Genomic DNA, 23,019 nt, shown 5'->3' with positions numbered 1-23,019 from the left:
ATTCGTGCATTTTTATAACATTATAACAAATAACAGGAAACTAATTATTAACACTACAATACTCTCATCATCGAAAACTAATTTGCAGTTGTCATAATTCCGCATTTGTTTGTTTGAGTATCAAAAACACACAAAATTGTTTCTAAAAGTTTATTTCACAGTTTCATAAATAAATATTTTTACAAAAAGTGTGTTGAGTTACAATTTGTTTGGACCAAAAAGTTTTTAGTTAATTTATTACTCCTCTCGTTTGATTACTTTAAAACGCAGTGGCCCATCTGGTGCATACATGAAAGTGACTTTATATTCTAACGGTTCGTGGTGGTACTCCAGCTTGTATGATCGTATCAGCTGTAAAAAAACTCGTTGAAAAGTGTTGAAAAATCATTGCCAGTACCTTAGCTAGAAGGACTTGAATTTCTAAATCCGCAAATCGTCTTCCTAGACACATCCTAGCTCCGTATCCGTACGGTAACGACGCAAATGGATGGATTTTATAATCACTTGATGATTTTTTCATCCAACGTTCCGGAATAAATTCATTAGACTGACTCACGAACTCCTCCATGCTTCCGGTTATGAGAGTCGGAAAAACCACTTGAACTCCTTTCGGAATCCTATATCCGTGAATTATGGTATCTTGCTGTAAAGTCCGTCCGTTTCCAATCACCGTCGAATAAACTCTACATTTCCAGTTATAAAAAGCCCAGTTATGCAGAGAAAAAGCATTACCTCAAAACCTCTTTAACGAAAGCCTTTAAAAAGTCCATCTGATCCAACAATTTCGTGTTTAAAGGAGTGTTAGGGTCCGGCATGACTCGCTTCAATTCCTGATACATTTTTTCCTGCTGTTCCGGTCTCGTCGCAAGTTGGTAAAGAATCGAGCAAACGGCCATTGAAATCTGTTAATTAGAAAGGTCACAATTATTCAAATTTTATTTGCTTTCATTGCAAAACCCACAGTGTCAATTCCAACTAAAATTAAATCCAAGGCTAGAATGTATGCAGTTTTTGGGTCGGGTTCATTGGCCAAAATCCTCTCGACTAAGGAAAGGTCTTTTTCGTCGAGAACTGTTTTTGATTTGAGCCGTTCCATTGCTGCGTCTATGTGTTTCATGCATATTCTGGAATTAACAAGCGTATAAATTATTATGTAACCATCTAATAATAAAGTAATGTAGTGGAAACCTACTCTACGAAATAATCCATATTTTGGACGTATCTCGTCCAGAGTGAAGTCGGGAAATAGCGCCAAAATGGAAATTTTAGTTCCAAAATTGCCACATTTCGTAACGCGTATTTCGCCGCTTCGATGATTTTTTGGGGCTCGGAATCCGGGGGTAAGTTGGGGTCTAAGCACCCCAAACGTGCGTCTAGAGACACCCTCCCTATACCTACAATTTAAAACGGCAAAAAATAAATCAAATTTTTGTTCATTCGTACATTCAAGAGCCCATTTGTGAATTTCGTTGTCAAAATCTGATGGCATTTCCTGGTCATCATTTTGCATCTCCATCATCCTTTGGATAAAATAGTTCGTAACGTTTTCAATCGGTTCAATGTATTTTTTAACAGTCTGGACCTGGAGAATCGGCTTTTGAACGGTGCTTCGAAACCTCCTCCAAGGTTCACCGTGTCTGAAAAACCCTCTCAATATTTTTAAAAATCAAAATTATTTAACTTACACCCCAACGACTCCGCCAACATCGCCGAAAAAGTCCTTCCTGACCACGCTTTTGTACCTCACCAAGCAAGGCATCGAGGGCCTGAAAGGTGTAGGTCCTTCCTGTCTGTAGATTTTTTCAATCTCGTTTGCGTCGTAAATAAATAGTAAATCCGGGCGTCCAACAAGCCCAGACAATTTGACAATTTTTCCATACTCTTTGTAAAAAAGTTCCGAAAGTTTAGCTACGTCCGAAACGTCGTATTGGCCAATGATTGGTAGAAGTCGCCAGGTGTTGCCCAAAATTGGTATAGGTTTGGGCCCCGGTATCTCCGAGTACGGTTTAGCCTCGTTCAGGTTTTCCAAGTGTGGGCAAAAAGCTGGTGTTACAGTTTGGGAGCGACTTCGGGTTATGTTTTTGACGATTTTTGCCGCTTGTGGAAACTTTGAAGTCGCCACCATGGTTAAAAACGACGTGTTTTGAATTTAAACACCTGACTCACCCAACTTTATTTACTGAACAAAACATGAATTTTTGTACTTACTTGCCTTATAAAATTATAACAAAAATGCACTCTTACTTTTACTCTTAAAGCATTTTGTCGCGTTTGTTGCTTTGAATGCACTAACCGTTCAGGTGAAAATACTGAAGACATGCGACCTCATTTTCACTGCTTTCTCACTTCTTAGTGGAGTTAAGGTCATCCAGTGTTGTGTCATCGAAATTCGGATTTTTAAACCGAGTCAGTTTTGCAAATTTGGGCAACTTTTTCGTATGTAGGTGTCAGTAATTAAAATAAAATCAGTTTGTATTCTATTATTAACATTTTGAGCACGTTTTGTGAACGCAGGAATTAAAAAATTCGTCCTTGATGATTGATTTTAAAAATTGAAAGTCTTAAAACTGGTACATTTTGCGGCGTTTGATGCAATAGTTTCAATAATATTCGGGTATTTCGCCACGTTCAGTCGTTCACATATAATTATTTAAAAATATGTGCATGTTTTTTCCAACACAAAGCGTTGCATTTGTTGTAATTAAGTCTTGAATAAGCTATAATTAGGAAACGTGTTGTGTGCAAACTTTACGTATAATTCTCCGTCCGTTGTTATTTTATTGAAGGAAAAGTAATAAATAATTAAGGATGCACATGCACAAACGTTTAACTTTCATTTTCTTTTGTTATTTTATCATAAACTTCTCTTATTTATTCAAGGATATTTCGAGTTTGTATCATTATTGCCTGATTTTTATTTACTGCTACATTACCATTTTATTTTATGATTCTAAGAAAACAAATATAGTTAACTCTTGTCCTTAAATACTACCTGAAAGCTATTTGTACTTAATTCTTTGCACAGCATTAATAATAGACGACGTTTTTTTATATGAAAAATTCGCAGCACTTCTTTTCTATTATAATTTCTACTTATAGCTCTTTGTTTACCATATTTTATGAACAAGTATTTAGATATGTCGTTATACCCTTAAACATTGCAAATGTTCTAACTAACACAGTTATGTTATTTTTGTAGTCAAATTGAAAATTGTTTCAACTTGACGTTGTTTTTTTTGTTAAATCCACAATTTCTTATTTTGTTTAATACAAAACAACCACAGCTGCACTTAGCACAGTTTTAACATCCTCCTAACTTCAGATTAAATCTGTCATAGTATGTTAGTGTAAATTCTAATTAAGAAGATCACAAATCTCTAAAATTACTACAATTTAGTAACGTTAACGTTAACGTTAATTTTTTGCTGCTTGAACTGTGATCAAACAATAATAGTTAAAATATCACTTTAGACTGAAAAAAAAACACTTTTTAATAAAAAAAATAATTAGTCTCGTCTATACTTATTAGCGACTTTTTCCATGATTTTTTTTTAAATTCAAATTGGTTTGAATGTTTTTTGGTCTTGGGTTCTAAGATTTATGTATTGTGTCACTCAGAAATGTCTAAAAACATAACTTTTTCAACTTTTTGATGGAAGAATTTTACCCAACATGACACGATCACATTTAATATTAAAGATATTTTCTAAATCCATTAAGTTTACAAAACAAAACGTCACCGAATCGATGATAAAGACATACTTGCAATCAGCCAAACTGGCACCTAATGTTTGCAACTTTTGTCTATGGGAGTCTCCTCGCAGTGTGACTCACTTGCGGTTCGGTCTCAAAAAACTCACTTTTGGGAAAAACGCACCTATCTACGAAAACCTTCTGGAGCTCATTACTACGTTATATTTTTGGAGACCATGTTGTTCCTAACCGATAGTAGGCAATAGTCTAACCCAAACACGACACCTTGAACAATTATCTTAATAAAACTTTGAAAAATTAACGTGATATTATAAAAAATAAACTCAAATTTTGCTGACGTTTGTGAAATTTTTACTTGTCAGCCGCGCATCGGTACCACGTTTTTCTTCAATAATCTGAAATTTTAAATCCGCCAATAGGATTTCTTTTTCCCGTAAAACACTAAGGCCATCTATCCGCATCATCAGTAAAACCTATTTCAGTGAGAGTTCGATTTGGCTATATCAGTTCGGAATGCCTGTTCCTTAGCTACAAATATGTAATAACTGTGGTAATAATAAATTAAATGCTGTTCAAAATTTATGACAAAATTTTTCAAAGTCCGAAATTTGGTGCATTTAATTTTATAGGAACCTGAAAAGAGCGAGGTTTGTGTCTCTGCTACTTTACTCCATTTCACTTTCGAATTTGACAGATGTCAGGTATTCCGGTGACAGGTGTGTTCAATAATAATGAATAATTTCGATGTAAATAACGTTGATAAGATGTGTAGAGCATGCTTATCAGGCGAAAATGAGATAATGTCAGCCTTTGATTCGGAATTGAGAGACATGTTCATATTTTGCACGTCCTTAGAGGTGACAACAATTTATAGGTTAGACTTGTACCAAACCAATAATTTTTTAGTTGTCCAGTGACGACAAGTTGCCCCAATCAATCTGTAATAAATGCAAAGAGCAACTTGTAAACGCCCACACATTCAAAAACACCTGTATCAAGTCAAACACCCTTCTAAAGCAACATTTATTAAGCAATTACGAAATCGATGACTTAGATTTAAAACTTGATGATCTCTTCAAAATCGACTTTGACGAAAATTGTGATGAGTCCAAACCTAACTCACCCCAACCCTTAAAACCCCCCGAACTCAACAACCAAAAGCCACGTCGTCAGAATAAAAACTTCAAGTTTCACTGCGAGACATGTTCGGAGGGTTTTAACTTAGAGGATGACTTAGTTTTGCATCGCATAGCTCATCCAAAAGACGGCATTCCCAAATGCACAATTTGTGATAAATTATTCAACACACTAAAGGTCCTAAAACGCCACGTTCGCATACATTTCAAGTCGAAACCGTTTGAGTGTGATCTCTGTTCGCACACTTTCACAGAATCGGGAAGTTTGACCCGGCATTTGAGGAAACACAGGGGCGAAAAGCGGCATTTGTGCACCGTGTGCGGTAAAGGCTTTTACGAAGCCAACGTCTTAGCAGTTCATATGAGGACACACACGGGGGAAAAACCGATCAAATGTGAAATTTGCGGCAAAAGATTCGCAGATCCGAATGGACTGAGGAGCCACATCAAGTCGCATTCAGGCGAGAAGAAATATTCGTGCAAAATATGTAATAAGTGTTTTTCGCATTCGTTCGTTTTGAAAAAACATTTGAGGATACATAGCGGGGAAAGACCCTACTTGTGTCCAGTCTGTGGTAAATCATTCACCCAGGTTTTGGACTTTCCTATTGTAACGTATTTAAGTTGAGTGTAATTATTTCAGAGCCATTATGTCTCCGTACATATGAGGCAACATACCGGGGAATTACCGTACAGTTGCACAGTTTGTAAAAAAAGATTTGTACAAAACAGCCAACTAGAAATGCATCTGCGGACACACACAGGCTACAAACCGTACATTTGCAATGTATTCAAAACTAAGAATTGTGACAACAGGGTTGTATTGTAATTTTTAGGTGTGCGGGAAAGCTTGTGCCCGCTCTGGTGATTTGGTAATTCACATGCGGACACACACGGGTGAAAAACCTTTCACTTGCACGGTTTGTCTGAAGAGTTACACAACTTCCAGTCATTTAAAAGTGCACCTGAGGACACATAATGGGGAGAGGAGTCATCTTTGCACTTTTTGCGGCAAGAGTTTTACGGAGAATCAGGGGTTGAAGGCCCATATTAGAACACATACTGGCGAAAAACCGTATATTTGTGCGGTTTGTGGGCATGGGTTTGCACAGTCGGGGGCTTTGGCTACTCATAGGAAGATACACAAAGTGGGGACGGGGCTTAAGGCTGATGATGAAATCAAAATTGAGAATAACCCGCTTTATTAAATTTCTCTATTGACTGAATGTTGTTTTTTATTTTCCCTTCTCCCGAAATGAACACATTGGTGATTTAATATAGAGCACAAAAACATCCGCAAAAAGCTAACGTAGTACGAAAATCCTTGCCTTTGAATATAATTTTACACTGACTTCGTAATTTTTTACGAACAATAGTAGAAACGGTTTTTTGTCTAATAAATAATTAGTATTACTGAGATCGTAAAAAATTGCGATGTGTACCTACCATTACAAAATACTCTGGAGAATTAAAATCCTACGAGAAAATCAAAAAATGTTTGAAAGGTATGTGAAAGAGCAAAAGTCAGTAGACATGGATGTTATTTTAAATTTTTATGGACTAAAAGTAGGGAAAGAATAATGGAAATACAAAACTACGAGGGTTTTTTAAAGTCCGAGTGAGTTCTAGATCTAAACCCACAAAACATAATTTACCGAAATAAATTTGTGCCACATACAGTTTCCGACAAAATGAAGAGTTTTTTGCTTATTTATTTTACGAAAACAATAATAATTGATCAATTGATCATTATTGAAGTACTATAACGTACTAATAATGACTATGGTAATAAGTAATAACTGTTTTCATAAAGTAAAAAGGTTTAGCTAAAAATAAACGTTTTGTTCCATATTTTTGCCAGTTCTTATGTATAATATTTAATGATGATAATAACATTATTAAAAATAATTTAAATAAATAGGTTTATAATCCTTTAAGAAAAAACAAAATTATGGGATGAAATAATTAACGAACGGTCCACTATTATAAACATTACTCAATTATAACGTTGAGTTTTTTTGGATTTTGTAAAAGAATGATTTTTTAGAATCAATTGAACTTTTTTTTGAAAGAACCAGTTTTATTTGAAAATAAAAAATTGTCATTTCCTATAAAAAAGAATTATTTTTGGAAACCCTTTTCATTTAAATTCTACTTTTTACGGAGTGAGTCTGCTAAAAGTATATAATTTTGCCTTAATAACTAATAATTACACAGAATTCAGCGTTTGCAGTTATTGCATGTGAATTTTTTCAGAATTCTTTTGCAGTTACGTATAATTAAAATTAATTGATATTAAGTAGTCGCTGCAAAAATCATTTCTTATGTCATCTTTTAGTACAAGCGTCACTGAAATAGTATTTTGTGCAAAAAAAGATTGTCACTAGTAGTTCCAAAAAATAATTTTGCTCGAAACATTATTTAGGTAAACACTGTTATTTTAGAATAAAACTAGAAATCAAAAAATTTTGATTAATTAATTATCTCATTGATGTTAGGTAGTATTTTTAATTACCTAATTAACTTTTATCGATTTAAAGTAATACTGACTTTTTATATGTATTTCACCGGGTGCTAATAAATTAGTGAGACACACCTTTTAAATTTAATTTATAAAAATTAAACACGATGAAGCCAGTGACAACATAAGACTATTTTCTACATAGTGTTCAAAACCACTGAATTATTTTTTTATAACTTAATATCGTTTTAGTTATAGTTATTAATAATACGAGTGCGAAAACACAAGCTTAAAGTTTGAGGTCTGTCGTTATACCTAGACATCCGAGAACTTTAAGCGTTTTCGTGTTATTTAATTTTTTAAAATAGTAAAAACACCTTGCTATCGGAAACGTGTTTTAAAATAGTATTTATAATATAGGATTCAGATATTAAAAAAAGGCTTAAAATGTTACCAACAAAAAAATAATTTTGGTGGCACTACTTATAAGTAGTCTTTTAGAACGTAAAAGATTTTTTGAAAAATGTAGTTGTTACACTTTACGTCTTTCCATTTTCTTGGAACTTAAAAAAATGATACCAAACCAAGTCTTAAGCATTCACAAAGGTTATAAATTAAGGATACGTTATTAAATCTTAATTTTCACTTAGTTATTTGCGTAAGCTTATTAGGTGTATCAAAATATCAAATTGCACAAATAATTACGTTCAAGGATACCACATTTTATGTTTGTTCGTGAAGTTACTTCTTGTAACAAACTTATAACTAAGTCAAAATGCTTTGTTCACATTTACGAGTATAAAAGTTCCAGGAACATAAATAATAGAGCTGCACAAGATGATGCTAGCAAAAGCTCTGGAATATTCCTGATTACACTGATTTGGATTTTAGTAATATTTTGTTTCATTTACGAGTAAGTGAGCCAATAAGTAGTTCAAAGTTTCAAAAGCTCTTTGACAAACTTTCGAGCTAAATTAATAGTAAAGCAAATAATTCCTGTAATATCTCATTTAATAAAACAAAAATTAAAAATTGTAGTTGGCCGAAATAATTAAGCGAAGCATAAGGAAACCTATTTTGTTGCGCTCTTCTGTTAGTTGTGTTTAACATCTTAACGTAAAATTGAAAACTGAAGGGTAGGAAAACCGGAAATTATTGATGCGCTTGAACACGAAAGCGATACAATAAAGGTGATCAAATAGCTGCACACGTTTCGAGAAACTCTTTCGACTGAAAATAGCCCTTTAGATGGATATTACACCTTTTTGCAGCGTGTTATATAACCGTAATAAAAATCAATAACAAATAGGAATGCGATTATTCAAAACGAGTTACATAAAAGTGAAACACATTTGGTTACTCCGCACCTGGGGTGACATTGAACTGAAAACGCAAAGCTCTGGCAAAAATTAATTATCGTTTTGCAGAAAAGCACAAAATATATAAAACTCGTTGTTTATTCAAACTCTGTTCGGAGTAATATTAACTTTTGAAAGAATTCTCTTATTTCGCTTGAGACGGTGATATTTCATCAGCAATCGACTTTTTATTGTAGTGGAAAATATAATTATGCAACTTTGTAGTTTAGAGGACGAAAAGTGCAGTAGAGAATTTCGAATGAATACATTAGAATTTATTTACACCTCGACGATTCCGCCTATGATAAAAGGATATCATCGCGTTAAGCACCTCTCGTCTGCATACAATTTGAAAAGAATAATGCCCACAAAGTAAAAATGAAAAGCTGAGTTGTCAATTGTGGAGCGCCTCCAAGTCGTGCGCAAGCTGAAGTACCCTCTTGAGTACTCGAAGTTGCTTGGATGATTTCTTTCAAAAATCTTGTTAGTAGTTGACAATGTGGCCGCCACACTCGTTCCAAAGACATTTGTGTGTGATTTTCCTCACTTCGGCCATAATCGCCTCACTCTTCGTTATAAAAAACTCGAAAACGCAAATCAAATCACCACAACACGCCCTCACAACCTTCCACCCCAAAACCCCGCTGCATTTAAGGCCGGAAATTCGGAACAAAACCGGCGAAATTATCCATATTCTGGGGCTATTTGAACTGACAACTAAATGGGGGAGAAGACCGGAGGGATTGAGTGAAATAGCGGCTGCTGAACTTGCCATCAAACACGTAAACCGCTTTAATATACTTCCGGAATATACACTCAAACTAATTATTAACGACACTCAGGTTGGTATTGCGAGAATTGAGCAAAACTTCAATTTGCGCTTTAGTGCGACCCCGGGGTTGGGATTGATCGCTTTTTTCACGCAATTTACTCAAAGAAAACCATCGTAATGTTGCTGGGGACGAGCTGCTCCAATGTCACCGAGAGTTTGGCCCACGTGGTGCCCTACTGGAATATTTTGCAGGTTTCGTTCGGGTCCACGTCCCCGACCCTCAGCGACCGCAAAAAATTCCCGCTGTTTTTCCGCACTGTGGCTCCCGATTCCTCCCACAACGCGGCCAAAGTCAATTTTGTGAAACATTTCGGGTGGAGAGTGATCGCTACGTTCTGCCAAAGCGAGAACAAATTCCTGCTCCCGCTCAACAACCTCATAACACATTTTGAAAACGAGAACATATCTTGCGTCACGACGATTACGTTTTCGCTGGATAATTACAAAGAGCAGCTGAAAGTTTTGAAAAATTCCGACATTCGGATAATAATCGGGGCGCTGTCGAGCGAACTAGCGCCTGCGATTTTTTGCGAAATTTATAATTTGGGCATGTACGGACCTGATTACGTCTGGATCCTGCAAGACAGGCAAGAAGTTTGGTGGAACGTAACAACGCACTGCGTGTCCTTGGAGTTGAGCAAATCGGTGGAGGGAATAATTTTGGTTTCAGATTACAATATTGTTGGGGAAAACAACACATCGATTTCAGGGCTGGTATAATAAGTATAAAGAGCCAAACAAAAGAATTTTGTGGTGGTTGCAGGACAACGCCCGTTTTGAGTCGAAACTGAACGTTTCAAAAGTCTCCAAATACGCCAGTTTGGCCTACGACGCCATTTGGGCCATGGCTTTGAGTCTGAAGGACGTGTTAGATTTCGGGCAAGAATTTAATTACCGGCGAAGCGACATTGTTTGTGAATTTGTGCTCCGGATGAGCTCTTTGAATTTCATGGGCATATCCGTATTACTTATTAATTTAAAATGACACATTTAGCAAGCTGAAAACATTTCAGGGTCCGCTGAAGTTTATTGGAGCTGATCGAGTTGGAAGCTCCGTTTTGCGCCAGATACAAGGTAAATCGGCGCCTCTCTAAAACCCCTAATCGGATTAAAAATTCCAGATGGGCATGTTAGAGACATTGCTCTTTTTGATTCCGACTCCGGGGAGCTCGATTTCGAATGCAAAGGCTGCTCTCGTGTTAGTTGGTGGAACACACAAACGCCCATTGCGCAAAGAATATTAAAAGTGTCGCTAATTACCATTCCAAAAGCGCTGTTTTATTTCGTCATTTTTGTCGCGATCATGGGGATTTTGTTCGCCGTTTTGTTTCTTTATTTTAATTTACATTTCAGGCGGATGAAGAGTGTCAAATTATCAAGTCCGAAATTAAATAATGTGGCGGTTGTGGGATGTATTTTAGTCTACCTTTCAGTCATCCTTTTGGGGTTTGACACTTCCACAGTGAATAAATATGTTGACGAACTTTGCACGGTAAGGCCCGGGGATTAATTAGACAAATATGCTTTGTAGTCAAAAAGTTTTGGGATTTTGGGGCTTCCGCACATCGTTTGTTTTACACTTGACAACGTTTTTTATTTAAATTTAATCTTCCATTTGTCACAAGGAGAAAAACGAACACATTAAATGTTATCCCGGCGCCTCCACCAATTTTTGCTCGTCTGCATTCTTCCATTATTTCTAATAAAATATTTATGCATTAACGAGGCTCGGTTGGATACATTTTTACATTTCCTGTTGCGTAATAAACAAACCACTAAACAATTAAAAAATATGCAAATGAATAAATCTGCGAGAAAATAATTTATGATTTAAATAAATTCTGTGATTTTAATTTGCCATTTGCTTTATGTTACTCCAGTCACTAAAACGGTGCAATTTTAATTAAGGTGTGTAGGTGGGTAACAATGGTATTGTGCGTCTGCAGTTTTTTATTTATTTAAAACATCGGATGCTGTTGTGAACACTTTCAGTTATAAATGCGATTTTGTGATACTGGTTGAGCTGATAATAAACTAACTAAAAATCAATCTGTCAAAAAGTTACAACATCTGAAATTCAATTAAAAGTTTGATCGCTTCAATTTCTTATTACCGGCTGTGATTACAAAATTTAAGCAAAATTCACGGTATCATACTTAACGTAACCAGAGCTCTTAATGTGAAATTAGTTTTTTGCAAACACGAAACTAGAATAGGAACCGTTTTTAGGTCCAAGTCTATTTGCTCTCGGCTGGATTTTCGTTAGTATTCGGTTCGATGTTTGCGAAAACGTATCGAGTCCACCGCATTTTTACCCACTCGGGGGGCCCGAGCAAAGTCAAGGATAAATTGCTCAAAGACAAGCAGCTCATTGTTTTGATTTTGGTCCCTTTAATAATCGACGCAATTATTCTGGCACTTTGGGTAATGATCGACCCTCTGGAACGACAATTATACAATTTAACTTTAGAAATTAATTCCGAAGAGCGTGGAGTTGTTTACCAACCGCAAGTAATGAAATCAATCAATAATTGGCGAAAGAAACCGCTGACAATAATTTTGCAGGTGCAAGTTTGTCGCTCGCAGAACACGAGCGGCTGGTTCGTGGCTGTTTACGGCTACAAAGGGCTGATCCTAATCATGGGCGTTTTTATGGCTTGGGAAACGCGCCATGTCAAGGTGCAGGCGTTAAACGACTCGCAGTACATCGGTATTTGCGTCTACAGCGCTGTTTTCAGCGCAATAATCACAGTTTTGACGAGTTTCATAAGCGAATACGTGATATTTAGTTATTTGGCTCGAACTCTAAGCATATTAACATCGACCACATTGACACTGTTTTTGCTTTTCTCGCCCAAACTCAAATCGGTTTTCGGACGCTACAGTTCACAGGATCCGATCATGCAAAGCATGGGCTTAAAAATCGAGTACAACACGAGGCGGTTTATCAAAAATGACCCCAAGGAGCAAATCCTTCGCCTAGAAATACAAAATAAGGTGTACAAGTGCGAATTAGCAGCGCTCGATTTGGAGATCACTCGGCTGGAAGGACTTTTACAATTAAGTCGACGGTCTAGCGAAGGAGGAATATTTACGATCTACAAGGACGATCGTAATAATCCTGAAATTTGCTTCAGAAAGGAGGAATGGGCCTCGTGGCCGACACAGTTTTCCAAAACTCATCAAGAATTCGCTTCGGAAAATAAATTGAATAACGAGAATCAACAGAAATCACTAATTGATGAAATGAAATGCTTTTTTAATAAAACCATGCAAATAAGCCCGAACACAACCAACGAGTTCATTCACAACGATTTCTTGAAACTTGACGTGGTGGAGCAGAGACATAAATCCAACCCGGAGTTCTTCTACGAAATGTCAACTCTGAAAGATAATAATTTGGCACGGGCCAAGTCCGAGCTCAATGTCACCTTTTTCAGGAGCTTTAGATAAACAATCTTCTGTACTATTAGAAAAATTAAAATAAAATATTCAGTGGTTACGTTTATTTTTTCATCTATTTTAAGTTTTCCAGTAAACGCCAGTTTAACACACTTGTCCATATTTGTGATTTGCTGATGTCAATCGTTTGTTTTCATCAATGTAAGTGCTTCTTTTTCGAGTGCTGTGTGCCCACGTGAAAGAAAAATATTTATCGATCATCGCAGCTTATTTTATAGCTCACGTGTTTAAATAATTCTGTCGCAGATGTGAAATAAAAGTTTAATTATCGCCTGAAATACGAAGCCACGGCTTCGGTAATTATTTCTCATCTGAAATGAGAAATAACACGCTATAAGCCCACGTCTGATAAAATTTGAGGGTCAATGAAGATTAATTACCAAAATTATTTTACTAAATGATACCACGTATTTCTTAATTTTTAAGCTGTTCCCTGGTTTAATCAGCTTAAAGCCAGGCTTTTGAAAGTGTTATTAAAGTTCGCTAAATTCTAATTTTAAAAATTGGGCTAATTAGCAAGCTTTTTAGACTAAATTGTTCTGAAAGTGATTTTATAAAAGCCGATGAAATTTCCATATGATTTGTAATTGGAAAAGTAATCACAGAAACTTGATTAGTAGCAAATTAGGGCCAACATATCGATCGGGTTTTTATTTAGTGGCCGTTTGAGTCATTTAAAATAGATAAAATTGACCTTCAAACAGGACAAGAGCTGTGTCGAGAAGGATGTGCCAATGGAGAGGATAACAGATGATCAAATTAGATTTTCCTCGCCTCTCTCGGGCACTTATGATCTTTTAAAATTAAATTTGATTGACTGAAAAAGCTGGATTTGATTCTGACAGTATTTGCAAACGTTAAATCTTGAAACGAAATTACGTTATTTATGAAAGATAATTATAGTTTTATTACCAATTTATATTAAAAATAGTTGAAACATTTGGTCATTTTTATTGGTTGTAATAATCATAAATGTGTATTTCTCGAAGCGATAATTAATTTTGTTTAATGTTTCTGGGCTGAATACATTTTCTATAGTAATAATTGTGATTCAATTAAAGGCTTAATACACGCAAATTTTCAATGAACTGAACATTTTAGCAAAAATACGTTTACCCTTCAATAGCTAGACATTGTTTGTCATTTAATTCAATTATCCGTAAAAAATTTGCTGTCGATGTTCCTTCACACTTATTTCCCGATGAGTTTACCTTCCTTTTGTCAGTCCACTTCGTCTTGTCTGTGGCTGAAAGTGGCAAAAATTCCACTCTGTAGCTAATGAAAAGCTTGGCTAAAGTGATTAAATTTTTCTTGCACATGTTGTAATTTGTGTTTGCTTTAGATAAGATTATTTGAACAGGGAAAATTCGGTCTGGTATTGTTTTAATAATTGAAACTTTTCGCAAAATCTCTCAGGAATATTAAGCCAATCCCGGCCGCAATTATCACAAATTTATAACCCCTCCTCTGGGGGAATTTTCAAGTGACCAATCACTGAATTAATTTGGAAAAAGGCCGTTTAGGACGCTAGCACATCTCTCTTCACGAGAGCTTTCATAAAAGCACTTGCAATCAAAGTTGGAATATTCAAAAGCGCCATTTGATGTTGTTCATTTCATCTCGTAATTAGCAAGAAGTACAATGAAATCGCAACACATTGCAACTTTCGGTTATCAGAGAGATGTGTAGATCATTACGGGATCAACACAATGGAGGAGCAGTTTCAGTTAGTAGCCAGGCGTGCAACTGGAACGACGACACTCTGAAAACATGATTTTCACGCTGTTTTCCTGAATTTTCGAACCGCTGCATTTTTCGCAACTCTCTCATCATGGACACACACAATAGCGCTGGCAACGGGTGAGTTAGGTGTTGCCCCAATTAATAAAAACGCACATCTGCATTTTCAAAATTAAACAAACAATCCGTTTTATCGCTTTTTGTTGTTTTTAAAGTAAGAAAGAGTAATATAGCGGTAATTATAATAATAGTCTTTAGATAAAGAGATCTGACGCGTTGAGTTGATGACAATTGCATTATTTAGGTGGTATTTACCGAGTTTATTATTGTATTTCACAAAATGCGGTCGTGGCAGTGCCGAGCTGAAATTTCTGAAAAAATTCCAGCGGCCGTCTGAAAATGTATTGAAGTTTGGATAATGGACAACGATACAAAAGTGATGTGCATGAATAACTCCAGCAGTTTGGACACCTACGTCCAGTGTTACAGAGGAGCTCAGCAACAACCCCTCGAAATGGCAATCCCGTTGACTGTCGTAAATGTGCTAATCTTTGTGTCGGGTTTTTTTGGGAACGTCGCCGTTTGCATCGTAATCATCAAACATCGCTCCCTGCACACTGCAACCAACTACTACCTGTTTAATTTAGCGATCAGCGATCTAACTCTTTTGATATTCGGTGAGTAGAATTTTCCAAACGACGCGTGCAAATTATCTGATTGAATTTCAAGCAACGAATTAATTAGCATGAGTTATTGCTTGTAGGGCTGCCAAACGATGTGATGCTTTATTGGCACCAATATCCATGGCCGTTCGGGGTCGAGTTTTGCAAACTGAGAGCCCTCCTCTCCGAAATGTAAACACAAAAATTCTCCCCAGCTCGAATAACTCCAAGTTTTAGGGCTTCTTACGTGTCAGTCCTCACAATCGTCGCGTTCTCCACCGAGCGCTATTTGGCGATTTGCTACCCCTTGTATCTGCACACGATGTCGGGCCTGCAAAGGGCCGTAAGGATCATAGCTTGTCTCTGGCTGTGCGCGTTTGTCAGCGCTTTGCCCTTCTGCATCTACACGCGCGTCCACTATTTGTTTTACCCTCCGAACTCCACAAATATTTTGCCGGTAAATTCCCCAAATCTAGTAAATTTTCCCAACTCTATTATTACAGGACAGTGCGTTTTGCGGAATGCTGTACCAGCCGGAAGGAATCCCCTTGACTGAATTAAGCACTTTGATATTTTTCATCATCCCGATGCTTGCAATCGCAGTCCAGTACACGAAAATGGGCCTGGAAATCGCCAAAACGACCCGAAAGACGCTGGGCCATGGGCTGAGGGGGTCGGTGCATAGGGACAGCAGGAGGACTCAATCAAATCGCAGCGTAATCAAGATGTTAAGTAAGTGAAAATCGGTTAAATGCGATTGGCTGGAATCGTTTTCAGGTGCTGTGGTAATTGCGTTTTTCCTTTGTTGGGCCCCGTTTCACGCACAGAGGCTTCTGGTGATCTATGGGCCCGACTACTCCGAGGCCAATACTTACATGTTTTTCATCACTGGAATTCTCTATTATTTCTCGTCTACTTTAAATCCGATCTTGTATAATGTCATGTCAGATCGAATGCGCAGTGCTTTCAAAGAAGTGCTGTGTGGCGTTAAGCCCAAAAGAAATAAAAGACATTCCATGCTTGGAGATGTCTACTCGCGTTCTTACAATATAAGAATACAGAAATCGCCAAGTCGCATGGAAACTATCATTGACGAAATCGATGAAGACAAGATCAATCTGGTGAATAAAGAGATTGTGTCCGTCTCGATACCTGAAACTGGGAACACGCTCATTTACGAAATTCATTACAAAACCAAAGAGGAAGGCAACTGTAACAACGAAACGCCAATATAAAAACGGTTTTCGAATATTTTTTTAAAAGACTGATTTAGCGAGATGTATTTATGTACCCTTAGCATTTTTTACAAACACTTCACAATCTCATCCCGTGTCGTATATTCTCTTGTAATGTGTGCATGTTCACTCTACTATGAAATTAAATTTTCTGTGATTATGTGATCATAATAATACGTGTAAAAATGATACATTGTTGTTTTTATACGGACGACAACGTGAGACTTTTTTTTGGTTTTTGGTATGATGTTTACCCAATATCTCGACTAAAGAACAAAGTTGTAAAGTCGAAACCAGATACGACTAATTATAATGAAAATTAATCTTCTTAGGTTGTTTCTGCAACAGCTGGGTCTACTTTGTAAGTAGATAGGTAAGTATTTAATATCCCGAAAATGGCAATTAATTTAATTTTAAATCATATTTATTTAAATCATCTTGATCGTATAATTTATTTCCCCGGGTGTGTTTACAAAAGCTTTAGCCTTGACTCGTTGTATTGATCGAATATTGATATTAACATACGATAATTAACTGCATAAAGAGAACTTCCGTGTAAGCAACAAAGCTTATTTTTTATCAAAGAATAATCTTGATGGCGGATAAAGCAAGACTGGTTAGGGAAAATGATAACAATAATAACAACGTTGCAGTGCAAGAATTTTATTCACCTCATAGATACACAATTTTTGGCTAAATTGGAAAATCTGGGTGATCCTTCAGACTGAAAAAAGCTAGTTAACTAAATCGATTTCATCAAAAAACTTACTCAAATCCCATATTAAAATCATGCACTCTGCCCTTTTCGCCGGCTTCCAAACTGGAGAGCTCTTTAAATTCATTATCATCGAGGCTAAAGTCGAACACGTTTATATTTTCTTGAATCCGTTTCGGAGTAACACTTTTAGGTATGGCTGCGACTCCGCTTTGTATCAAAAATCTCAAAACAATTTGAGCCGGTGTTTTTGAGTGTTTGTTGGCTATTTTATTAACAACTGAATCTCCAAGTATGTCGGGCAATATTTTGGATCTGTAATAAAAATTGTTAGTAAGAAAACGTTAGTAAAAAACTAATTACTCTCTGCCCATTGCTTGTAAAACTTTGTTATAGCTGGGGGCTCCTAGTGGCGAGAAGGCCACTACAGTAATTCCATTTTTGTGGCAAAAATTAACAAGATCCCTTTGTTGCAAGTAAACGTGCATTTCGACTTGTAAATTTGCGGGTTTTATTCTAGCAGATTTTAGAATTGTCTCAGTTTGTGAAATGTTGTAATTGGAAAGACCGATGGTTTTGATGCGACCGGCGTCGACTTGTTCTTCCATTTTCTTAATTATGAAATTTTATTACGTGAAGTTATTGGATTAATTTACCTTCCAAATGGCCACATGGTCTGTTTTGCCTTCTGGTACTAATTGTCGTTTGTCGTTAACAACCGGTCGTCCCGTACTCATATCAAATTTGAATCCAATTGGAAAATGGATTAAATACAAATCGACATAATCCATTTGCAAATTTTCCAGTGATTTTTTCAGGAAATACTCAACCCGGTCCGGATTCATACCAAACATAGGAAGTTTTGTTGTAATGAAAAGATCTTCCCGTTTCAGTTTGCCAGAACTGAGCCAGGTTTTCAAAACATCGCCTATGATTTTTTCATTTTCGTAAATATAGGCAGTGTCGATGTGGCGGTAGCCCAGTTCAAGTGCCGTGTTTAACGCGGCTTCGAGTTGGCCTTTGTCTTTTGCCTAAAATAATGGGATAACTCACTGAAGTCAATATTAAAAAACTACCTGCCACGTTCCTAGTCCAAGGACTGGCATCTTCGAGCCATCCGGCAGATTTAGAAACTTTGTCGCCGCCATTTTAACAAAAATAATAAATAATTTGTGTCTAACTGGAGAATATCACGCTACTGTTTACGTTTTCGGAAAGCGTGTTATTTATATAGTTTGGATTATCTAGATTTTGTCGATACTTCGGTTTGTTGCAAGTGTTCTGTTTATATAATTTAAGCTGTTTCAATATTGCACAACTTAGTGATAATACGACAAGATTACACATTTTAGTTTAGTTATTTAGGCTTCGAATTTGTTAGGTGTAGACTACGATGAGAATCAATATTTTTGATTTGTTTTTATAAATTTGGGAGCTTGTCAATTCCCATGAAAATATTTTGAGTTTGGACAAACTGACATGAAAGATAGGGAAATTAAAGAGTGATTAAATACATTAAATTTTATTATTGCAGTACAAATATCATTTTTTTAATAATTTCTAGCGTTTCATTGGAAAGTCTGGATGGTCCACTAGACTAAAAAAGGCAACAGTTATAATTTCAGAACCTGAAGTTACCAGACATACTTGAATCCTCTCCTAAAATCGTAAACTCGTGCATCTTCCCCGACTTCTAAATTCCACAGTTCCTCAAATTCATTGTCATCGAGTGCGAAATCGAAGATATTTATGTTTTCCTGAAGCCTCTCCGGGGTAACACTTTTAGGTACCGCTCCGATCCCTCTTTGTAACAAGAATCTCAGAACAATTTGAGCTGGAGTTTTTGAGTGTTTTTTGGCAATTTTATTGACCACAGGATCGGAAAGTATTTCAGGTAGTTTCTTTGGCCTGAAAAATTGTACCAAAAATTTGTTTATTTGCAATGGTTTTTCCTACTCTGTCCCTAATTCTTCTAAGAATTTGTTATAACATGGCGAAGCTAGTGGCGAATATGCAACTACTGTAATATCGTTTTCGTGGCAAAAATCAACAAGTGCTCTTTGTTGCAAGTAAACGTGAAGCTCGACTTGTAAATTTGCGGGCTTAATTCTGGCAGATTTTAGTACTGTTTCGATTTGGGTAATATTGTAGTTTGAAAGACCGATGGTTTTGGTTCGACCTGCATCGACTTGTTCTTCCATTTTCTGAATAAATTATTTATTTGAAATTTTAAGGTTCGACACAATTTACCTTCCAAATAGCGGCTTGATCTGTTACACCTTCCGTAACAATTTGTTGTCGGTCATTAAGTAGGGGACCTCCTGTACTATCATCATACTTATACCCAAGTGGAAAATGAACTAAATACAAATCAACATAATCCAATTGCAAACTTTCCAATGATTTTTTCATGAAAAATTCGACTCGGTCTGGGTGTATCCCAATCATGGGAAGTTTTGTTGTAATAAACAAATCCTCCCGTTTTAACTTCCCGGAAGTGAACCATTCTTTCAACACATCACCGATGATTTCTTCGTTTTCGTAAATGTAAGCTGTGTCGATGTGGCGGTAGCCAAGTTCCAGCGCACAGTTTAATGCATCTATTAATTCATCTCTGTCTCTCGCCTAATTGTAGCAAATTGAAAACAATATTAAAAGAAAAATTTTCACTTACTTGCCAGGTGCCCAGTCCCAGAGCCGGCATTTTTAAGCCCCCTGGCAAATTTAAATACATGTTTGCAGTCATTTGAAATACCTGTGTAATACAGGTAAAAGTTCACAATTCTGCAAAGCAGTTTTTATTTATACGTTTTGAATTGTTAGAATTTGCGCAAACTCGGCGACGTTTTGTACAAGAGAACGCTAATCACAAGTTGCCACGACAAAATTACGTGGGTAATTAGTAATTAAAAGTTGTTCATATTAAATATTTATGCCTTGGATCGATCGACCTGCAAATAACTTGCACTTTATCTCAAACTAATAAATTAGATTCGATTGATTAAAAAATCAATAAACTCGTGTGTCTTTCAAATAATTTTACCCTTTTTTGCTAAAAAAGAAATAAATTGTTTTTAAATGTATGATCAGGTCAATTATTTTTGAGATTTCATTATTTTTTGTCAGGAAAGACCGAGGAAAAAACTTTTTGAAGTTTTTTCCTTTTTAAATATTTTGTAAAACAACTATACTAAAGTCCAGCTTATAGAAAGTGAAATTAAAATTTAATTCAGAATTAAATCAATTCGAATTAAGTTTCCATTTAAAAATACATTGACAAATGTGAAATTAATCGCGAAATAAAATTTGATTGCAATTAAAATGTTCCGTAAACCGTCTCTGAATATACTAAAAATATTTTTTCACAAAGAGAACTTTTGTGCAACTCCTTTTAATAAAATTTTCTAGGAAATGTATTGGCAGTGCTGGGCTGGGTTTCATCACTGTAATTTAATGTGTAATCTGTCAACAGCGTCAAGTCGTTTAATTAAGAGAAAATAGTTTGAACAGATTTTTAAAAGTTACACTAAACAAAAACAAACAACAAAAATAGAAAGTAGAAAAAATAGTATATTACACTCGTTTTATAAGGCTTAATTGTGGCATTTATTCTATTGGAGCACTCCTTCGTCGTGCTCCAAAACCCTTCGTGCCACAATAGAACGTCTTATAAAACTCGTATAATAATATACTATTGTGTCGTAAAAATATTTGAATTTGTATTTTTTTAATGCGATTTATTTATGGGTAATCAGTAAAACAGCAGCTTAAAATCTTAGAAATGGCGCGAAATGCTACACTTGTAAACCAATTTAACAATTCTACAAAAAATACATTTCACACAGACGACGAATTAAGCAAAAAATTGATAACAATTGATACATAAAATAAAAAACGATGTAGTGCATAAAAATTTATTCACTTTTTATTGTAACAATGGTTTTTGTATAAAATTATTGTGAGAGTTCCTAGCGTTTCATCGGGAAGTCCGGATGGTCTTCAATCCTAAAAAACACGTTTATTATTTACATAAATGCAGTAAAACATACTTAAACAACCCCAATCTAAAATCGCAAACTCTGGCATCTTCTCCCACTTCCAAATTCCACAATTCCTTAAATTCGCCATCATCGAGTTTGAAATCAAATACATTTATATTTTCCTGAAGCCTCTTCGGTGTTACACTTTTTGGAATTGCCGCAATTCCTCGTTGCAACAAAAATCTGAGAACAACCTGTGCTGGCGTTTTTGAGTGTTTTTTGGCTATTTTATTGACCACAGGATCGGAAAGAATCTCGGGCAATTTTTTCGGCCTGTAATAACAGTTAGCCAAAGTTTCATTTAATTTAGTTTACTTACTCTTTCCCTATGCTTTGTAAAAATTTGTTGAAACCTGGTGACGCTAGTGGTGAGTAGGCAACAACAGTAATACCATTTTTGTGGCAAAAATCAACAAGTGCCCTTTGTTGCAAGTAAACGTGAAGCTCGACTTGCAAATTCGCGGGCTTAATTCGGGCAGATTTTAGGACTGTTTCAATTTGCGAAATGTTGTAGTTTGAGAGACCGATGGTTTTGGCTCGACCCGCATCGACTTGTTCTTCCATTTTCTAATATACAAATAAAATATTTAATTATTTGAAATCTCCCATTCACAATTACCTTCCAAACAGCCGCATGATCGGTTTTACCTTCCGGAACCATTTGTTGTTTATCATCAAGAAGCGAACGTCCTGTATTACTATCATACTTAAAGCCAATAGGGAAATGTATCAAATACAGGTCAACATAGTCAATTTGCAAATTTTCCAACGATTTTTTCATGAAAAACTCAACCCGGTCTGGGTGCACCCCAAACATGGGAAGTTTTGTCGTAATAAAAAGATCTTCCCGTTTCAATTTCCCGGAAGTGAACCATTGTTTTAACACATCGCCGATGATTTTTTCATTTTCGTAAACATAAGCAGTGTCGATGTGCCGGTAGCCAAGTTCAAGGGCTGCGTTTAGGGCTTTAACGAGCTCATCTTTATCCTTTGCCTAAAACACGGATCCTCACAGTTATTGAACAAACACAAAATTAGTGATAAAAGTGATAAATGATGTTAAATAGGCCACTTATCAGTGTAAATAAATAAGAATTGTTCAAGGAAAAATGTCCTTATCTCACTTTAAAGATATTCATTACTTGCAGTCTGTTCACTTCAATCATTGACATTGATACTTATAATAGCATGGTCTCCTTTGCAAATTAGGTTTTTTACGTACTGAAGTACAAAAATAACCTTCGTCAAACTTTTTGTTCATTATTAAGCAAGCATAAATTAATTTGAAAAGTAATTCAACTTACTTGCCAAGTGCCAAGTCCAAGAGCCGGCATCTTCAAGCCTCCGGGCAAGTCCAGGAACATTTTTGCTGCCATTTTAACAAAGAATTTTTTTAAAAATAAATTTAATGTAAACGGTGCAAAAATCACTTTCGGAGTTCACAATTCTACAAACCGGCCTTTATTTATATACAATTTGAATTAACTGAACTGTGCGCAAACTCACTCCACTTATGTTTTCTCGAATCATTATTAGATGATACGACAAAATTACTTAATTATAAGTTACTCATATCTATACACCTGCACTTGATTTGAACTTAGTCGCAAACTTAAGAGGATTCGATTTATCTAAAAATCAACAAAGGCAAACCCAACGTAGTA

The 23,019-nt window shown here is 35.9% G+C and overlaps 7 protein-coding genes across 11 annotated transcripts; 3 read left to right on the top strand and 4 right to left on the bottom strand.

The window, feature by feature from the left end:
- Positions 1–136: 136 nt before the first annotated feature.
- Positions 137–2,435, bottom strand: LOC662845 (cytochrome P450 301A1). Of its 3 annotated transcripts, none has more exons than XM_015979602.2 (8): positions 2,209–2,435; positions 1,686–2,161; positions 1,444–1,637; positions 1,193–1,394; positions 962–1,124; positions 733–902; positions 398–683; positions 137–351 (listed from the first exon to the last, which is right to left on the bottom strand). In XM_015979602.2, the coding sequence occupies exons 2-8, from the start codon at positions 2,123–2,125 to the stop codon at positions 238–240; spliced, it is 1,569 nt and encodes a 522-aa protein (XP_015835088.1). In that variant the 5' UTR covers positions 2,126–2,161; positions 2,209–2,435; the 3' UTR covers positions 137–237. The 3 variants fall into 3 exon arrangements, with proteins under 3 accessions (XP_015835088.1, XP_015835087.1, XP_974014.1); XM_015979601.2 differs by having other exon boundaries at positions 1,686–2,157; positions 2,213–2,435; XM_968921.4 differs by having other exon boundaries at positions 1,686–2,157; positions 2,209–2,433.
- Positions 2,436–4,383: 1,948 nt separating this feature from the next.
- Positions 4,384–6,076, top strand: LOC100142467 (gastrula zinc finger protein XlCGF28.1). The gene is made up of 4 exons (XM_001815539.4): positions 4,384–4,571; positions 4,621–5,442; positions 5,494–5,637; positions 5,687–6,076. The coding sequence occupies exons 1-4, from the start codon at positions 4,446–4,448 to the stop codon at positions 6,056–6,058; spliced, it is 1,464 nt and encodes a 487-aa protein (XP_001815591.2). The 5' UTR covers positions 4,384–4,445; the 3' UTR covers positions 6,059–6,076.
- A 3,079-nt stretch (positions 6,077–9,155) lies between these two features.
- GABA-B-R3 (metabotropic GABA-B receptor subtype 3) lies at positions 9,156–12,999 on the top strand. Its single transcript, XM_968872.3, has 7 exons — positions 9,156–9,511; positions 9,556–10,215; positions 10,265–10,462; positions 10,515–10,575; positions 10,623–10,993; positions 11,731–12,012; positions 12,067–12,999. Exons 1-7 carry the CDS (start codon positions 9,167–9,169, stop codon positions 12,952–12,954), a joined length of 2,805 nt encoding a protein of 934 aa, XP_973965.1. The 5' UTR covers positions 9,156–9,166; the 3' UTR covers positions 12,955–12,999.
- A 1,639-nt stretch (positions 13,000–14,638) lies between these two features.
- Positions 14,639–16,789, top strand: CAPAr (neuropeptides capa receptor). Of its 2 annotated transcripts, none has more exons than XM_064358621.1 (6): positions 14,639–14,823; positions 15,090–15,380; positions 15,467–15,557; positions 15,603–15,822; positions 15,869–16,097; positions 16,143–16,789. In XM_064358621.1, the coding sequence occupies exons 2-6, from the start codon at positions 15,122–15,124 to the stop codon at positions 16,598–16,600; spliced, it is 1,257 nt and encodes a 418-aa protein (XP_064214691.1). In that variant the 5' UTR covers positions 14,639–14,823; positions 15,090–15,121; the 3' UTR covers positions 16,601–16,789. The 2 variants fall into 2 exon arrangements, with proteins under 2 accessions (XP_064214691.1, NP_001280545.1); NM_001293616.1 differs by lacking the exon at positions 14,639–14,823 and having other exon boundaries at positions 15,122–15,380; positions 16,143–16,346; positions 16,392–16,600.
- A 458-nt stretch (positions 16,790–17,247) lies between these two features.
- Positions 17,248–18,574, bottom strand: LOC662731 (uncharacterized). The gene is made up of 5 exons (XM_968812.5): positions 18,392–18,574; positions 17,972–18,346; positions 17,679–17,926; positions 17,370–17,630; positions 17,248–17,324 (listed from the first exon to the last, which is right to left on the bottom strand). Exons 1-5 carry the CDS (start codon positions 18,461–18,463, stop codon positions 17,294–17,296), a joined length of 987 nt encoding a protein of 328 aa, XP_973905.3. The 5' UTR covers positions 18,464–18,574; the 3' UTR covers positions 17,248–17,293.
- A 247-nt stretch (positions 18,575–18,821) lies between these two features.
- Positions 18,822–20,134, bottom strand: LOC662703 (1,5-anhydro-D-fructose reductase). Its single transcript, XM_064358901.1, has 5 exons — positions 19,990–20,134; positions 19,566–19,940; positions 19,272–19,519; positions 18,963–19,223; positions 18,822–18,912 (listed from the first exon to the last, which is right to left on the bottom strand). Exons 1-5 carry the CDS (start codon positions 20,059–20,061, stop codon positions 18,876–18,878), a joined length of 993 nt encoding a protein of 330 aa, XP_064214971.1. The 5' UTR covers positions 20,062–20,134; the 3' UTR covers positions 18,822–18,875.
- A 1,081-nt stretch (positions 20,135–21,215) lies between these two features.
- LOC662670 (aldo-keto reductase family 1 member B1) lies at positions 21,216–22,819 on the bottom strand. 2 transcript variants are annotated; one of them, XM_968754.5, is made up of 5 exons: positions 22,660–22,819; positions 21,975–22,349; positions 21,675–21,922; positions 21,365–21,628; positions 21,216–21,320 (listed from the first exon to the last, which is right to left on the bottom strand). In XM_968754.5, exons 1-5 carry the CDS (start codon positions 22,729–22,731, stop codon positions 21,284–21,286), a joined length of 996 nt encoding a protein of 331 aa, XP_973847.1. In that variant the 5' UTR covers positions 22,732–22,819; the 3' UTR covers positions 21,216–21,283. The 2 variants fall into 2 exon arrangements, with proteins under 2 accessions (XP_973847.1, XP_008192617.1); XM_008194395.3 differs by having other exon boundaries at positions 21,374–21,628.
- Positions 22,820–23,019: the final 200 nt, after the last annotated feature.

The sequence above is a fragment of the Tribolium castaneum genome, chromosome 9 (assembly GCF_031307605.1).
Source record: "Tribolium castaneum strain GA2 chromosome 9, icTriCast1.1, whole genome shotgun sequence".
Taxonomy (NCBI): domain Eukaryota; kingdom Metazoa; phylum Arthropoda; class Insecta; order Coleoptera; family Tenebrionidae; genus Tribolium; species Tribolium castaneum.
This window is presented reverse-complemented; position numbering and strand designations above follow the sequence as displayed.

Excerpts from the sequence above, each read along its gene's own strand:
- LOC662845 (XM_015979602.2), bottom strand. The coding sequence starts at position 2,125 with ATGGTGGCGACTTCAAAGTTTCCACAAGCGGCAAAAATCGTCAAAAAC. Across the intron at positions 903-961 it reads TTTTAGTTGGAATTGACACT|ATTTCAATGGCCGTTTGCTC; the intron begins GTGGGTTTTGCA and ends TCTAATTAACAG. Across the intron at positions 352-397 it reads TTCAAGTCCTTCTAGCTAAG|CTGATACGATCATACAAGCT; the intron begins GTACTGGCAATG and ends GTTTTTTTACAG.
- LOC100142467 (XM_001815539.4), top strand. The coding sequence starts at position 4,446 with ATGAATAATTTCGATGTAAATAACGTTGATAAGATGTGTAGAGCATGC. Across the intron at positions 4,572-4,620 it reads TATTTTGCACGTCCTTAGAG|TTGTCCAGTGACGACAAGTT; the intron begins GTGACAACAATT and ends ATAATTTTTTAG. Across the intron at positions 5,443-5,493 it reads GTGGTAAATCATTCACCCAG|AGCCATTATGTCTCCGTACA; the intron begins GTTTTGGACTTT and ends TAATTATTTCAG.
- GABA-B-R3 (XM_968872.3), top strand. The coding sequence starts at position 9,167 with ATGTGGCCGCCACACTCGTTCCAAAGACATTTGTGTGTGATTTTCCTC. Across the intron at positions 9,512-9,555 it reads TAATTATTAACGACACTCAG|TGCGACCCCGGGGTTGGGAT; the intron begins GTTGGTATTGCG and ends TTTGCGCTTTAG. Across the intron at positions 10,216-10,264 it reads ACACATCGATTTCAGGGCTG|GACAACGCCCGTTTTGAGTC; the intron begins GTATAATAAGTA and ends TGGTGGTTGCAG.
- CAPAr (XM_064358621.1), top strand. The coding sequence starts at position 15,122 with ATGGACAACGATACAAAAGTGATGTGCATGAATAACTCCAGCAGTTTG. Across the intron at positions 15,823-15,868 it reads ACTCCACAAATATTTTGCCG|GACAGTGCGTTTTGCGGAAT; the intron begins GTAAATTCCCCA and ends CTATTATTACAG. Across the intron at positions 16,098-16,142 it reads CAGCGTAATCAAGATGTTAA|GTGCTGTGGTAATTGCGTTT; the intron begins GTAAGTGAAAAT and ends AATCGTTTTCAG.
- LOC662731 (XM_968812.5), bottom strand. The coding sequence starts at position 18,463 with ATGGCGGCGACAAAGTTTCTAAATCTGCCGGATGGCTCGAAGATGCCA. Across the intron at positions 17,631-17,678 it reads TTACAAGCAATGGGCAGAGA|ATCCAAAATATTGCCCGACA; the intron begins GTAATTAGTTTT and ends TTTTTATTACAG. Across the intron at positions 17,325-17,369 it reads GATTTTAATATGGGATTTGA|TCTGAAGGATCACCCAGATT; the intron begins GTAAGTTTTTTG and ends AGCTTTTTTCAG.
- LOC662703 (XM_064358901.1), bottom strand. The coding sequence starts at position 20,061 with ATGACTGCAAACATGTATTTAAATTTGCCAGGGGGCTTAAAAATGCCG. Across the intron at positions 19,520-19,565 it reads ATCAAGCCGCTATTTGGAAG|AAAATGGAAGAACAAGTCGA; the intron begins GTAAATTGTGTC and ends TAATTTATTCAG. Across the intron at positions 19,224-19,271 it reads TTAGAAGAATTAGGGACAGA|GCCAAAGAAACTACCTGAAA; the intron begins GTAGGAAAAACC and ends ACAATTTTTCAG.
- LOC662670 (XM_968754.5), bottom strand. The coding sequence starts at position 22,731 with ATGGCAGCAAAAATGTTCCTGGACTTGCCCGGAGGCTTGAAGATGCCG. Across the intron at positions 21,923-21,974 it reads ATCATGCGGCTGTTTGGAAG|AAAATGGAAGAACAAGTCGA; the intron begins GTAATTGTGAAT and ends TTTGTATATTAG. Across the intron at positions 21,321-21,364 it reads TTTAGATTGGGGTTGTTTAA|GATTGAAGACCATCCGGACT; the intron begins GTATGTTTTACT and ends CGTGTTTTTTAG.